This window comes from Salvelinus fontinalis, chromosome 21 (genome assembly GCF_029448725.1).
Source record: "Salvelinus fontinalis isolate EN_2023a chromosome 21, ASM2944872v1, whole genome shotgun sequence".
NCBI classification, from domain to species: domain Eukaryota; kingdom Metazoa; phylum Chordata; class Actinopteri; order Salmoniformes; family Salmonidae; genus Salvelinus; species Salvelinus fontinalis.
Window position 1 is genome coordinate 34385933 of NC_074685.1, and position 16030 is coordinate 34401962.

At 45.6% G+C, this 16030-nt stretch overlaps 1 protein-coding gene across 1 annotated transcript in view; it reads right to left on the minus strand.

Annotated features, from left to right (window-relative positions):
- zswim6 (zinc finger, SWIM-type containing 6) overlaps positions 1-16030 on the minus strand; it is a 40288-nt gene that overhangs the window by 7300 nt on the left and 16958 nt on the right. The window contains exons 2-7 of the mRNA XM_055874954.1: positions 5241-5597; positions 4648-4796; positions 4147-4297; positions 1691-1861; positions 448-639; positions 162-308 (exon numbers count right to left, since the gene is read on the minus strand). Coding sequence (XP_055730929.1) covers positions 162-308; positions 448-639; positions 1691-1861; positions 4147-4297; positions 4648-4796; positions 5241-5597 — 1167 coding nt within the window. The remainder of the gene's footprint in view (positions 1-161; positions 309-447; positions 640-1690; positions 1862-4146; positions 4298-4647; positions 4797-5240; positions 5598-16030) is intronic.

The following is a 16030-nucleotide window of genomic DNA, read 5'->3' on the forward strand; positions in this document are numbered from 1 at the left end:
CACTGGTATTACTCTGCATTTACACACTGGTATTACTCTGCATTTACACACCGGTATTACTCTGCATTTACACACCGGTATTACTCTGCATTTACACACCGGTATTACTCTGCATTTACACACTTAATACACAGTTAAAACAGAAACAAATTCCAACAGACCTTTTTTGTGGCTGCGGAAGAGCTCAAGATGTTTCTGTTGCTGCCGTATGAGAGTGTTGACGATAGCGATGGCCAACAGCAAGGCTTCCCTGGGATAACCATGTGACCGCAGCGCATCCACCCTCGCACACGCTGTAGGGATGTGCTCTGCGAGAGGGAGGCGGGGTGGGAGGCTGTTACTTCCAACGCTACTCCGACTAAATCTTTTTTCTTCTTCTAAAAACGGGTCTTAGAAATCTAGCCCTCCTTTGTATTCGTCACTGCCAACACAAATACACACACTCACCGTGCCAGAGGGGCCAGCCACGGGCGTCGAACAGTGCCCCTGCACTGCCATGGTTGTCGTGGTGACAGTGTGCGTGTGAGTGCGTGTAGAGGTCATGTGTGATGATGCGCTGCAGGTGCGTGTCCTGCCAGTGCAGGTCGCAGGCCTCGATGGCCCTCGTAAACACTGTCCTGTGAGGACGAGACGACGAGTCTGGGAGAGACGGAGAAAGAGGGATTACGGAGGGGAGGTGGTGAGGGAGGGAGGGAAAGAAGAGGACAATGTTCAGTTGAAAACATTTCTCTGATCGGATACCTAAAGTTACCTGGATGAAATGCTCATTCACTGCACTGTTCCTATTCAGACGCCTGATAAAAAATGTCTAAGGGCTTGTATTTTCTAATTTAGCTCAGGCACGGACAAGGGGAGCAGAGGGCAGCCGTAGCTGGAGGAACCCTCTTGGGTTATTGGGCTTATTCCATCAGTCACACAGAAACTAATAAGAACAGCTCGCAGGGCAGACACATGGAGCGAGAGAAAGTTGATTAAAAGGCATGTAGACAGATGGAGAAACAGAAAAAGAGATCAACAGAGAGAAAATAGAGAAATAGTTGATGAAAAGAAAGTGGCTTTTCTCGCACAAACTTAGTGTGGTGGTCCCACTTGGGTTGGCCCTGAGGCACTGTGTTGGTCAGGTGTGTGTGTGTGTGTGTGTGTGTGTGTGTGTGTGTGTGTGTGTGTGTGTGTGTGTGTGTGTGTGTGTGTGTGTGTGTGTGTGTGTGTGTTTTCCCACTTGGGTTGGCCCTGAGGCACTGTGTTGGTCAGGTGTGTGTGTGTGTGTGTGTCTCTGTGTTTTCCCACTTGGGTTGGCCCTGAGGCACTGTGTTGGTCAGGTGTGTGTGTGTGTGTCTGTGTTTTCCCACTTGGGTTGGCCCTGAGGCACTGTGTTGGTCAGGTGTGTGTGTGTGTGTGTGTGTGTGTGTGTGTGTGTGTGTGTGTGTGTGTGTGTGTGTGTGTGTGTGTGTGTGTGTGTGTGTGTGTGTGTGTGTGTGTGTGTGTGTGTGTCTCTGTGTTTTCCCACTTAGGTTGGCCCTGAGGCACTGTGTTGGTCAGGTGTGTGTGCGTGTGTCTGTGTTTTCCCACTTGGGTTGGCCCTGAGGCACTGTGTTGGTCAGGTGTGTGTGTGTGTCTCTGTGTTTTCCCACTTGGGTTGGCCCGAGGCACTGTGTTGGTCAGGTGTGTGTGTGTCTATGTGTTTTCTCACCTGGGTTGCCGTGCGGCAGTGCGTGTGTGAGGTTGGGCAGTTCGTTGCCGTGGTTTCCGTCCTCCCAGGGACACACGTCAACACCGTTCCACCGTCTCAGCTGTCTCAGCCACACACACTTCTGCTCCGACTTACAGTGGGGGTTGAGCACAATACACATCCACAGGGCACCTACACACACACACACACAATGTTTCTGTTATTGTTGTTCATCCTTGAATCATATAATTTGATTCTGTAAAAAGGGAAAAATAGATGCCATTAAAATGTTCCGGAGCATCAACAGTCTTTGTGACTGTTATCTATTCAATAAACACATGCCTGCCGCACTCACGCTCACAGACACTCTAGTGACACACTGTGATTACCTGAAGCCTGAGCTGAAAGGGAGATGGGGTATGGATGAAGGGAGTGAGGGAAGGAGAGAGAGAGAGATGGAGAGTGGGGGACGGAAGGCATTAAAAATAAATATGCCGCGAAAAACAGGGGTAAAGAGAAAAATGATGGAAAATGAACACAGAACAGAAAAGGGGGACAGATGACAGAATGAGACAGGAGGAGGCAGAGAGAGGTGATGCGAGAGAACAGGAGGAGGAGGAGGAGGAGATGAGATGCGGAGGAGGAAAGGAAGACAGGGGTGGGGATAGGAGTCGTTTTATCCTCTGTCTTTGTTTGGACGGCCTCAAGGACAAAAGAGGGACGAGAGAAGAGAGGGAAGAGAGAGGAGAAGGGAGCAACAGACTGGGGATGATATGGGAAGAGAATGGGGGGAGTAAAGAAAATAAAGAGAAATAATAAATAAGGGGAGATTTTAGAAAGGAGAGGAGAAGGTGCATCCAGCAAGCAGGGGAAATGGAAAACATGAAAATGCATTCAAATAATACAGAAATAAGAGACAGACTTCCCTTAAAGCAGAAAGAGAGAGAAACAACCACCAAAACAGACAAAGAGACTGAGGGGGATATATAATACAGTTCCAACAATCAACTACCATGACAACAGGGTTGTGGTTATGGGACTTTGTTGCTAGGGTAGGTTACTATTGGATGTTGTTGCTAGGCTGGGGTTGAGTTCTATGGGATGTGGTTACTAGGCTCGGGTCTAGAGTCTCCCCCAATTACACAATAACATGGAATAATCCCTAAAGCTGCCGTTTCGCTTTCCTGCTTATCCTGAATATGGACAGTGTACTGTTCAGTGTTCTGTCACACACACACACACACACACACACACACACACACACACACACACACACACACACACACACACACACACACACACACACACACACACACACACACACACACACACACACAGTGGTGGTTCAATTATGACAGGATAAAGATAAGCCAAGGAAAGGAGGAGAGGACAGAGAACACAGAACAAACACATTCAACACAAATAAACAACAAGCATGTTCTACTGTTCATCCACTGGTCTTCACTTGCTAGCTGGCTGACACCGTTTCAAGATGGAAGTTTCAAGTTTTAAAGCCTTGCAAACTCAAAACCTAACAATGCAATAATCAATAACAATGTAATACTCGAAAAGAACAGACGAGAAATAAGAAATATGAAAAACACAATAAGTAAGTAAGTAAGCATACAATATACAGGGTCAGTTCCAATACAGTGTTTTCAATGTGCAGGGATAATGGAGTTATGGAGGTAGATATCTATAGGGGTAAGGGGACTAGGCAACAGCATATAAGATAAACAGAGTAGCAGCATCTTGTATGTGAGTGGGTGTGAAGAGTCAGTATAAATGAATGGGCATGTGTGTGAGTGAGCAAATTATGGCCTTGTGAGATTACACACATGCACACACACACACCCGTCAGAAGTGAGAAAGCGTGGCCTATATTTCTCCCTCTCCTCTCCAACCTAAGCCAGATGGGAACCGCTGTCTCAGACTACAAAGGATCAAACACACACATTCATTAAAACAATATTGGGCTCATCAAGATGGATTTAGCTCCTGACACACACACACACACACACACACACGATCCCCCCCTTCACCCTTTTTTCCTTTGATGGGCCTACTCTGAGCCTTCAGTCCACATCTCATCTGCTCTGAGAGAGAGAAAGAGAGAGAGAGAGAGAGAAATACCCAGCTCACAATCTCCGAATCCATTTTAGGCTGTAAAAAGCATATATTTCACAAACCATCCAGCTCACACCCTACAGATAATGCCCAATACATGACAGACTGACTATACAATACACTCCTGATACATACACACACCAGCATACAAGCAGCCATCATATCAGACAGCATAGGGAGACACAGGTCTAACACAGCTGACCAACACACAAATCAAACAGTCATCATAGCAGCACATGAGTGACCATCATATGTGTGCGTGTTTTACTCTCTCTTGAACGGCTAGTCCGTCCAAGTGGTGTCTATCCTTGTGCGCACGTTTGTGTGACTTTGTGTGTGTTGTCTCTTACCTAGCTCATCCCACAGCTGTCTGTATTTGTCAGTCATGGTGGTTCCCTGTTGCCTCCACAGAGCCAGACGAGGGTCGCCCATAAACTGTTCTGTGATCAGCGTTAACATCCTGGCACCGTTGGAGTCACGCATCTTCAACATCTCTCTCACCTAGAGGAGACAGAGAGAGGGGGAGACAGAGAGGTCATCAAAGGTGTGTGTGTGTGTGTGTGTGTGTGTGTGTGTGTGTGTGTGTGTGTGTGTGTGTGTGTGTGTGTGTGTGTGTGTGTGTGTGTGTGTCAGGGTAAATTCAAATTGAAGGCAGTCAATTCAGGAAGGGATTTGAATTTAAAATACAAAAAATTAAACACATTTTGAAATACATATGTCTTCTACTTTTCAATGTATTAAGAAGTCATTGGGGGAAAAATCCCTTTTTTCAATTATTGAATTGGAATGTCAGTTTACTTTACTTCCTGAATTGACTCACTTCAATTCGAATTGGTGTGCGTATGTGTTACCTTGCTGAAGAGCAGGTTGAGTTGTTTCCCAGAGCCGTGGTATCCTCCCTGTGAGAGGAAGAGTTTCACCTGCTCCTGAACCTGCTCCTCATCCAGGTGCCAACAGTTCTCATCATCTACACTGGCCCCTGCCGTAGGGTCCGGGGCCCCTGCGCGCGCGCACACACACACACACACACACACACACACACACACACACACACACACACACACACACACACACACACACACACACACACACAATTTAGGTTGAGAAATGGAAAATGATTCAATGAAAGCACTGGGCTCTATGTCACAAACACAAACAGAACAAGATGAACAAAATGTAGTTTTGAAAATGAAAATGAAGCTTAAGTAAAGGGGGTCTAAAGTATTATCACACACTCTTCCCCACATCCTACATTACTGTTGAGCTCTCACACGGACGTGACACTTGATCAAAGTGTTTCCCTCTCCAGTGTTCTGCTTTACTGGAGCCAGACAGGGGGAAATCATTTCCAGGCACACACACTCACGCAAAAACACACACACACAAACACTTTTTCTTCCTCACACCATCTTTCTCTCGTCTACACATCATCCACCCCACTCACCGTGGACCTGGTTGATCTCAGAGTTGGTAGACAGAATCTCATCAGCTAGTTTCTGAGCAGTGGGCAACACCTCGGTGTGGTGTACTGTTATCAGGTACTGGACAAACTTCTGCAGCTGGTCTCTATTCATCTGGAACAGAGTCTCTGAGATGGGCAGGTGTAGTTTGACCTGCTCGGGCTTCCGTACACGGTACAGGGCCAGCGCTACAACGTGGGCGCAGTAGAAGATGTCCTTGTTGCCGCAGCTGCACGTTACCGCGGTGATCTTGCAGCGGTCGAAGCTGACGCTCACACTGCAGACGAGCTCGGGTTCCGACGCTGTGGCCGGTTCTGTTACCGTTCCGCTAAGGTGGAACCCTGCAAGGAGAAAAAACAAGAACCTTTAGACAATCAATCAAATTGTATTCATGTAGCCTAACAGTTTTACACAAAAGTACTTGACAAAAGCTTACGTTAGAAATATTTGAACAGTACAATGACATTAATGTTCTTGTCATAACAACTCTGTGAGTGTGTGGCTTACTAGCCTATAGCTTACTACAAGCTCTTTGCAGACGCAAGATTCTGTTTTGCAATTTCGATTTTCGTCACAAAAGGGGCGGCTCCTTGTAATACACTCCAGCATTTTATGTACTTTTTTGACTACCTGAAAATTGAGACGCGGGTATCATTCTTCCGCAGCCGTGGGGGCAGTGTTGTCGCTATTCATCAAAGTAGCCTATTTTGCATTGATAACCAAATATAATCTCAATGACCGTTCCGACAGTAAACCAAACATCAAGAATCTACCCCAAAAATACATTTGGTTTATATGTAATAACTAGTGATTACTAGGGCTGTGAATTGCCAGGGACCTCACGATACTATATTATCACGATACTTAGATGCAGATACGAGATTCTATTCATAGGTTCCGTCACTCGGTCGCGTCATGAATGTTCTCCAAACCGTGCTCTACCCGCGACGCAATAGTGGTGCCCTAAAGTCTTGATTAAACCCAGTAATTCTGGATGTAGGCTAACGACTGTTTCGTCTAAATTACACTATAGTGCCTGGAAAACGATTACATTGCTAAAATAGTCAAATGTTTAGTAGGAAACAACTTTGCCAGCATTATCATGGCAAATGTATTTTAGACAGATGGCAATGTTGTCATTAGCCAGCAAAGTTTGTAAAACAAAATAGCTAGCAATGCTAACTTTAGCTGGCTAAAATCCGGTGTCCTCCCCTCAATCTTCACTAACTAGCTAACGATATACCACAGATAGAACAACGAGACAGATATTTCACTGGACATATAAAATGTGAAGCATCCGCTAGGCGTTTCCACTCACTACGAAATATGGTAGTGAGAAGAAACCCAGTGGCCGGCAGCGGGAGAAGATGGAACGAGATGGATTTTGGCCGACTTTCTGCAAATGTTCTCATTAATGAAACATTTGATCTCAATACAGTTCTGTTAGCAAAACTAAAATCTGTTTCGAACAGAGTGGATAAAGTTTTGTAGACTTTGCCCATTGTCAAAGTTTCAAAAAATGGCATTGTTTAGAAGGAGTGCAAAGGCGAATTGAGTCATTGCACACGGGCACTTCACAGAGTAGGCGTTGACTAACGGAAATATGCAAATGTTTGCTAGAACTCACCAATAGGATCTCGCTAGCTCGTGCTTGGCTCTGCCCACCTCCTTGCTTGTTCTGCCCACTATGACTCGTTTTTTTCCCATTGGAAACGACAGGCTGTGGTCTATCTTAGTTATACAAATCGTTGTTTATACTGCACATAAAGTCAATAAGGCGACATCAAAATGATGACAACAAGTTTTCCTTCGAATTATTTGCCTGTTTTTTAATAGCATTGTATTTCCAAGCCACTGATGCGCTCATATTGACAATGCATTGAGTAGAATTCTCAGTTGTGCATCAGTCCAAAACGAACGTTCAAAACAATATTGTGACGAAACATGCAATCTATCAATATGTGTTGCGATTCGTTGTTTTGTTCAGTCATCAAATGTGCTCCTTATTAAAAAAGATGGGAGTTGGCTATGATGGAAAAACACTGGAGTTTTGGTGCAGGTACAGCCAACTAGTGCAAAAATTATATTGCGAAATTGTCCAAAGAAAATATATAATCAAAAAGAACATCTGGATATGTAACTGCATCTATTAGCCAGTAGTTCTGAAAGTAGCACTCATGAGCTAAAAGTGGTCCCCGAAAATTGCTTACTACGTCACATCTCTCACACACTCACACACACACACACACACACACACACACACACACGACCCAACAGTAAAACAACCAATCCATATATTGTACCAATCCATGTGTTTTCCCGCCACTGTATTCAGGTTTCAAATACATTTCTATTTGTCACATGTGCCGAATATAACAGGTGTAGACTTTACCGTGAAATGCTTTCTTATGAGCCCTTTCCCAACAATGCAGAGTAAAAAATAAAATGTTGTGTTTGTGAGTGTTTTGTGTGTGTAAGCGTATGTAGTGTGTGTTTTGGAGTGTCAGTGCAGTATGTGGGTGGAGACCAGTGAGCGTGCATAGAGTTGGTGCATGAGAGTCAGTGCATATAATAAGGGGATCAATGATTATCTGTTCAGCAGTCTTACGGTTTGTGGATAGAAGCTGTTCAGGAGCCTTTTGGTCCCAGACTTGGCACTCCGGTACCGCTTGCCACCCACTCAACTACAGCTCCGTCGATGTGAATGGGGGCGTGCTCGGCCCTCCGTTATCTATAGTCCACGATGCGGCCACGCAGTCGTGGGTGGCACTCTGGGTGGTCTACAGCTTATCATGAGGTATTGTAACTCAGGTGAGCAGAACCTCGATACTTACTTAATATTAGAGATTGCACACCAGCTGTTGTAAACCCCCCCCCCCCCCCCCCCCCCGTTTGCCCAACGCTGCCATTCTGTCCTGCCGATGTATGGCAAAAAAATGCTAGATTTGTCCTTGTTCAGCCACGACTCGGAGAAACATAGGATATTCCAGTTCTTCAGATCAAGTTGATGGGCTGGTCTCCAGTTTATTCTCCAGTGATTTAATGTTCGCCAATAGAAGAGAGGGTAGAGGCGGTTGATGTAGTCTCGTCAGGTATCCTGCCCCGCCGACCTCAATAACGGCACCTCTTCCTTCTTCGAGTGTCAGGGATTCGGGCCTGGTCCGGGATGAGCAGTATGTCATTCACCTCTGACTTATTGAAGTAAAAATCCTCATCCAAATCGATGTTAGCTGTTCTGATGTACAGAAGCTCTTTTCAGTCATAGGAAATTATGGCGGAAACATTATGTACAAAATAAGTTAAGATCAGTGCCAAAACCCCCCACAAAATAGCACAATCAGTCAGGAGACTGTAAAACGGTTGCTATTCCATTATTCCCTGAGGTGAAGAAGAGAAAGGAGAACACCGAATTAAATCTTTCATCTTATTTTGGTCTTTCTCAAAGTACACACACTAGGAGGAGAGCGGGTCTGCTTCCCAGTACTAGAGGGTCTATCTCAGGTTCTTCTGTGTAGTGGGGCTCCCCTGGCCCCCTATGATATTGTGGCAGTCTATAATGCTGCAGCATCACATTGCTACTTTCATGACTCTCTACCGAGAATCCTTGATGAGCCTCATATTGCCGAAATGGTATCTCTATACGACCGACCGTCCATAGCTTAGTGTGAAAAGCCTCAGATGGTCCGATAGCGTGGATCTAAGGTCAGCTTTGCCTTAAATCTCTTTAGGGTTCAGGTTAGGCCTAGATCTGGCTAAGCTGATCCTAAATCAGTACTTAAGCAGGGGACTTGAGCCTGGAGCAATGTTAAGATGGTTAGCCAGATACTTCAACTACAGCCCAAGGGGAAACAAATAGTCCTAATGGTCTGAGATAGATTGAGCGAGTGAGATTTTACAAGAATTCAGTAACGGTCTCAAGGGAGGTCTGGGAGACAGCACACACACATACAGTGGGGCAAAAAAGTATTTAGTCAGCCACCAATTGTGCAAGTTCTCCCACTTAAAAATATGAGAGAGGCCTGTAATTTTCATCATAGGTACACTTCAACTATGACAAACAAAATGAGAGAGAAAAAATCCACAAAATCACATTGTAGGATTTTTAATGAATTTATTTGCAAATTATGGTGGAAAATAAGTATTTGGTCACCTACAAACAAGCAAGATTTCTGGCTCTCACAGACCTGTAACTTCTTCTTTAAGAGGCTCCTCTGTCCTCCACTCGTTACCTGTATTAATGACACCTGTTTAAACTTGTTATCAGTATAAAAGACACCTGTCCACAACCTCAAACAGTCACACTCCAAACTCCACTATGGCCAAGACCAAAGAGCTGTCAAAGGACACCAGAAACAAAATTGTAGACCTGCACCAGGCTGGGAAGACTGAATCTGCAATAGGTAAGCAGCTTGGTTTGAAGAAATCAACTGTGGGAGCAATTATTAGGAAATGGAAGACATACAGGACCACTGATAATCTCCCTCGATCTGGGGCTCCACGCAAGATCTCACCCTGTGGGGTCAAAATGATCACAAGAACGGTGAGCAAAAATCCAAGAACCACACGGGGGGACCTAGTGAATGACCTGCAGAGAGCTGGGACCAAAGTAACAAAGCCTGCCATCAGTAACACACTACGCCGCCAGGGACTCAAATCCTGCAGTGCCAGACGTGTCCCCCTGCTTAAGCCAGTACATGTCCAGGCCCGTCTGAAGTTTGCTAGAGAGCATTTGGATGATCCAGAAGAAGATTGGGTGAATGTCATATGGTCAGATGAAACCAAAATATAACTTTTTTGGTAAAAACTCAACTCGTCGTGTTTGGAGGACAAAGAATGCTGAGTTGCATCCAAAGAACACCATACCTACTGTGAAGCATGGGGGTGGAAACATCATGCTTTGGGGCTGTTTTTCTGCAAAGGGACCACGACGACCGATCCATGTAAAGGACAGAATGAATGGGGCCATGTATCGTGAGATTTTGAGTGAAAACCTCCTTCCATCAGCAAGGGCATTGAAGATGAAACGTGGCTGGGTCTTTCAGCATGACAATGATCCCAAACACACCGCCCAGGCAACGAAGGAGTGGCATCGTAAGAAGCATTTCAAGGTCCCGGAGTGGCCTAGCCAGTCTCCAGATCTCAACCCCATAGAAAATCTTTGGAGGGAGTTGAAAGTCCGTGTTGCCCAGCAACAGCCCCAAAACATCACTGCCTTAGAGGAGATCTGCATGGAGGAATGGGCCAAAATAACAGCAACAGTGTGTGAAAACCTTGTGAAGACTTGCAGAAAACGTTTGACCTCTGTCATTGCCAACAAAGGGTATATAACAAAGTATTGAGATAAATAAGTATTTGGTCAATAACAAAAGTCTTCCACCATAATTTGCAAATAAATTCATAAAAAATCCTACAATGTGATTTTCTGGAAAAAAATTTCTCATTTTGTCTGTCATAGTTGAAGTGTACCTATGATGAAAATTACAGGCCTCTCTCATCTTTTTAAGTGGGAGAACTTGCACAATTGGTGGCTAACTAAATACTTTTTTTGCCCCACTGTACATACACTACAAACACACATGTGCGAGCAATGAAAATACACACACAGGAGAAAACAACACACACACACAGGTTTCGGTTCTCTCAACAGGCTTTTGCTCAATCAGAATGCTGGAAACTCACACTGACAAACTGGAAGAACTGACTAACAGAAGACCGGGGGGGGGATAAAGAGAGAGATAAATCATGTGACAGCGACAAAGAGAGCAGAGAGAGACAGCGGCTGCAGTCCAAACATGTTATTTTTAACCCCTTGCACTAGCCCCTTTCCCTTGGGGGAATCCCCGTCGAAACCGGATGCAGTTTGATTGCTATCTTAAGTGGAGGTCCAATTCACAAACTTTGGCCCCTCGGCGTTCGATTTAGCTTGAGGGAGCGAGTGAAGAACTTTGATCACTTGTGGGGTTGATATGACCTACAATTCAAGGCAAACTGTAGTCACGTGTCATACTGCGGTTGCCACAAAGTGTAAAATTTTATCAACCCGGCTGCATTTTCGGCATGTTAGACAAAATTATTACACTAGCTTGCTAAAAAATATATATATATAGATGTCATTGAATTTAGCATTGGCAAATTAGCTTAGTTTCGTAGTGAAGAGCCTATAAAACGTAGCTAGCTTTGTAAATATATTTTTGGGAATTCTGAAATGTATTGGAATAAATTACCAAACTATAAAACTAGCTAGCCAGCTATGCATAACTGTAGCTAGCTAGCTACCTGACAGGAGTGCTAGCTAGCTACGTTAGCTTGCTAGGTTCAATAATAGCTTTAGGTTGGTTGTTTTTAAGTTCAACTTCAAGAGTTCCACCAAGGATGTTGCCTCTCCGATCATCACTCTCCCTCGCTTGGGCAAGGGACATTTAAGGTACACTCGGATGTGACGATGTAAAACGTAATTCGAGGGCTGAGGGTTGAGGGCCGAGGGCTGTCTACTTTGAGTTTGGACTGCAGCCAGAGAGACGTTTAGAGCGAAAGAGAACCCGCTTTCTTTTACTCCTCCATTTCCTGCCTAGCAGTCAGCTGACACAACACCACAGGGGATCACATTTCACACACAAACAAATCCACACGCTCTCTCACACACTACATCACATCTGCTTGTGTAACACACACCCACACAGGCACATACTGTACATCCTCGGTTGGCAGTTGCTCCACAATGTAACAGTTTGCTCTCACACACACACACACACACACACACACACACACACACAGAGAGAAAGGGTAGTCCCCTGTACTGTATGGCCCAACCCGAGTCCTACATGGCCCACAGCTGAACTACTGACATCAGAGAGAGAAGAGGGAGAGGAAGGGAAAGACAGGGAGGGAGCGGTAGGAGGGAGAACGAGAGAAAGAGGAAGGGAAAGACATAGGGAGGGAGAGATGTAGGAGGGAGAAAAAGAGAGAGAAAGAGGGAGAGGAAGAGATCATTCCTAAACAGGGGAGGAGACCGCTGGGCTGGTGGGAAGCTTGGAAAGCCCTCAGCTGAGAGAGAGAGTGTGTGTGTGTGTGTGCGTGCGTGTGTGTGTGTGTGTGTGTAGAGGCCTGGCGGTGTGCCAGAGCCCTGAGCTCAGCATTCTGTAATGCACTTCTACTCTTCCTCTCTCTCTCTGCAGCTTGCATAATACTGCCAACCAGACTTAACCCTTAACTACCTACCATGGAAACCAGACTTAACCCTTAACTACCACTACAGACCATAATACTGCCTAGTGCTGCACGAAAACCAGACTTAAACCTCAACTACCACTAGAGTATACACATACTATCTAGCGCTGCATTAACCCATAACTGCCTACCACAGATACCTTCTTTTTTTTTTTAAGTAGGGGCGTGGATCAGAAAACCAGTCAGTATCTGGTGTGACAGATATCCTTTGCATAGAGTTGATCAGGCTGTTGATTGTGGCCTGTGGAAAGTTGTTCCCCTCCTCTTCAATGGCTGTGCGAAGTTGCTGGATATTGGCGGAGAACTGGAACTCACTGTCGTAAACGTTGATCCAGAGCATCTGGTGAGTATGCAGGCCATGGGAATTGTGTACAGATCCTTTGCGAAATGGGGCAGTGCATTATCATGCTGAAACATGAGGTGATGGCGGCGGATGAATGGCACGACAATGGGCCTCAGGATCTCGTCACGGTATCTCTGTGCATTCAAATTGCCATGGATAAAATGCAATTGTGTTCGTTGTCCGTAGCTTATGCCTGCCCATACCATAACCCCACCGCCACCATGGGGCACTCTGTTCACAACGTTGACATCAGCAAACGCCTCGCCCACACGATGCCATACACGTGGTCTGCGGTGAGGCCGTTTAGACGTCTAAAACAACGTTGGAGGCGGCTTATGGTAGAAAAATGAACATTAAATTATCTGGCAACAGGTCTGGTGGACTTTCCTGCAGTCAGCATGCTAATTGCACACGCCCTTAACTTGAGACGTCTGAAGCATTGTGTTGTGTGACAAAACTGCACATTTTAGAGATGGCCTTTTATTGTCCCCAGCACAAGGTGCACCTGTGGAATGATCATGTCCTTTAATCAGCTTCTTGATATGCCATACCTGTCAGCTGGGTGGATTATCTTGGCAAAGGAGAAATGCTCACTAACAGGGATATAAACAAATTTGGGCACAACATTGGAAAGAAATAAGCTTTTTGTGCGTGTGGAACATTTCTGGGATCTTTTATTTCAGCTCATGAAACCAACTCTTTACATGTTGCGTTTATATTTTTGTTCGGTTTACGATGTTATATCTGAATCGTTTAGTTATGATTGGGGAATCATCAACATTTTAACTCCACATACAATGCAGTCAACGGATGGTTAACTATAGCTCCAGTAAATGGAAAACTGAGAAGGGTTTTTATTCTGGCATAATAAGGGTCACCCCATGGCCTGTGAGAAGTCAGTGGCACCCTATGGGGCGGTCTGTAAGGACCGTGTCATGCCAGAGGTTGTCCAGTTGGTTGCCCGTCGAGACGGTTGGCTAGAGTCATTCTGGTTCTCACAGCATTGTAACAAAGACCGCCTTTAACTGTGTATTTATTAGACAATGGCCAGCTACCCTTCCATTCCTTACTTCTGCCACACAGCCAATAGGAATAGAGCATGCTCTGTAGACAGAAACATTGAGAGGTGTGGAGGACAGGGGAGGGTGTGTGTGGTAGTGCACTAGCGAGAAACAGTGCGTGTGGGGGGGGGGGGGGGGGGGGGGGCATGTGTGTGTTTGGTGGTGGGGGATGCTCCGCCAAGCTTCAAATTGGGCCATTAAGGATTGGAGTGGAGTAGGCCAATCCGTGTCCCCCTGAAGACATCTCCTGGTGCTCCTCACTGTGCTAACCAATCAACACACACACACCAACCAACAGAAAATCATCTCTGACAGAGCTTCTGCAGTCGCTACGTGTGTCATATTCAACCACTCCACCGAGCATTTTCTCTTGAGTCATTTTCAAAAGAATTTTCCTTTACACTGCTAGTCGCGAGTGGACTAGCCTGCAACCCCACTGTTTGATAGACCTCAGGGAAGAAGAGATTCTTTCCAACCAACCAGACAGAAATCCTGCAGCTCCATCTGAAAACCTCAGAAACAAACAGGGAAAAGGGGAGATAGACACCTGAAAATGACCTCAGGAAAAAGGAGGAGAGACACCCTATTCAACAAGCTAGACAAACCCACACAGCTCTGGTTTAAAACTACCTCAGAAAAGGAGAGATACCTCGGAAAAAAGAGAGAAAGAGAGAGAAAGGTCCCCAACAACAGCGGAGGAGGTGTAAAGCGTCTGGCAGCTCAGAATGGACACAATTGTAGCAGTGTTTTTATGGCGTCCATTTCACTGGCCAAAAAAGGGACCTCGGGTGACATTTTGTGTCTAATTGAGAGAGGCCATTGGGGCTCTAGTGAACCCTGCCAGGTCTCTCACACACACTTTGATGAAGGAGCACACACACAGCTCACTTAAAAAGTACTTCCCACGTCCCACTCGGACTGTTGCCCAACCAACCAACCAACCAACCAACCAACCAACACACACACACACACACACACACACACACACACACACACACACACACACACACACACACACACACACACACACACACACACACACACACACACACACACACACACACGTTAACAAACAGTGAGTGCACTTCTCTCTCCAAGTTTCACTAGACAAGGACAATGGTCTTAAAGAGCCGAAGAAAACAGACACTCAAGACTGCATCTCAATAGACCGCTAGCGGGACAGAAAGCAGCCAGGATAGAGCGCGAGAGAGGAAAAGGAAATCAAGGAAAACAGACAGAAAATGACAGCGAGGGGAAGGAGGGACAGATGAAGAATTGATGAAGGAGCACTTCAGCTAACTAACACCCTCCCTCAACTAAGAACAACACAACAATATGTAAATCAGATCTGTCACACATATACACACGGACTGCACTGATTACCAGTGCAACTCCTGGAAACACCGACTGCTGAAACATTCAACTGTCAGTGGATCAGGTGGAAGAAGGGAACAAAAAAGGCCGCCATTCATTTTTCCTTCTCTTTTTATTCAGTACCGCCTCCGTTCCCTGACCTACGCTGTCCAAGTAATTCGTTCAGCCTTCGAGGACCTTCACCAGGCAAGGCAACACACACACACACACACACACACACTGTGCAGGGAGCACAAATGCTTCTCTTCCCCAAATGTCTCATTCCCACCACTCACCTAAAAAAAAAAACAGTCAATAGATCCTTTCTGGTGGTCTTGGCAGGGGTAGCATGTTAAAGAATCTAAACTAGCTAAAGCGTTTTGACACAATAACAGATGAATGGCACCACAGAACCACACAGAACCATACAGTGACCAAACAGTAACTACGGAGCCAAGAAGTTTTAATGAGGCTGGGAAACGTATTATATTCCGGAATCTGAATTAATTACACGAAGGTGTGACAGAAAGAGAGAGCACGAGAATGAGAGCACAGAAATAAATAGAGCACGAGCAAGAGAGAGAAGGTAGAGAGAGAGTGTAGAGAGAGTAGGGAGAGAGAGAGTATAGAGAGAGTAGGGAGAGAGAGAGAAGATAGGGAGGGTAGAGAGAGAGAGAGAAGATAGGGAGGGTAGAGAGAGAGGGTAGGGAGAGCGAGGGTAGAGAGAGAGGATAGGGAGAGATAGAGGGTAGAGAGGGAGAGAGTAGGGAGAGGGTGGAGAGATGGTAGG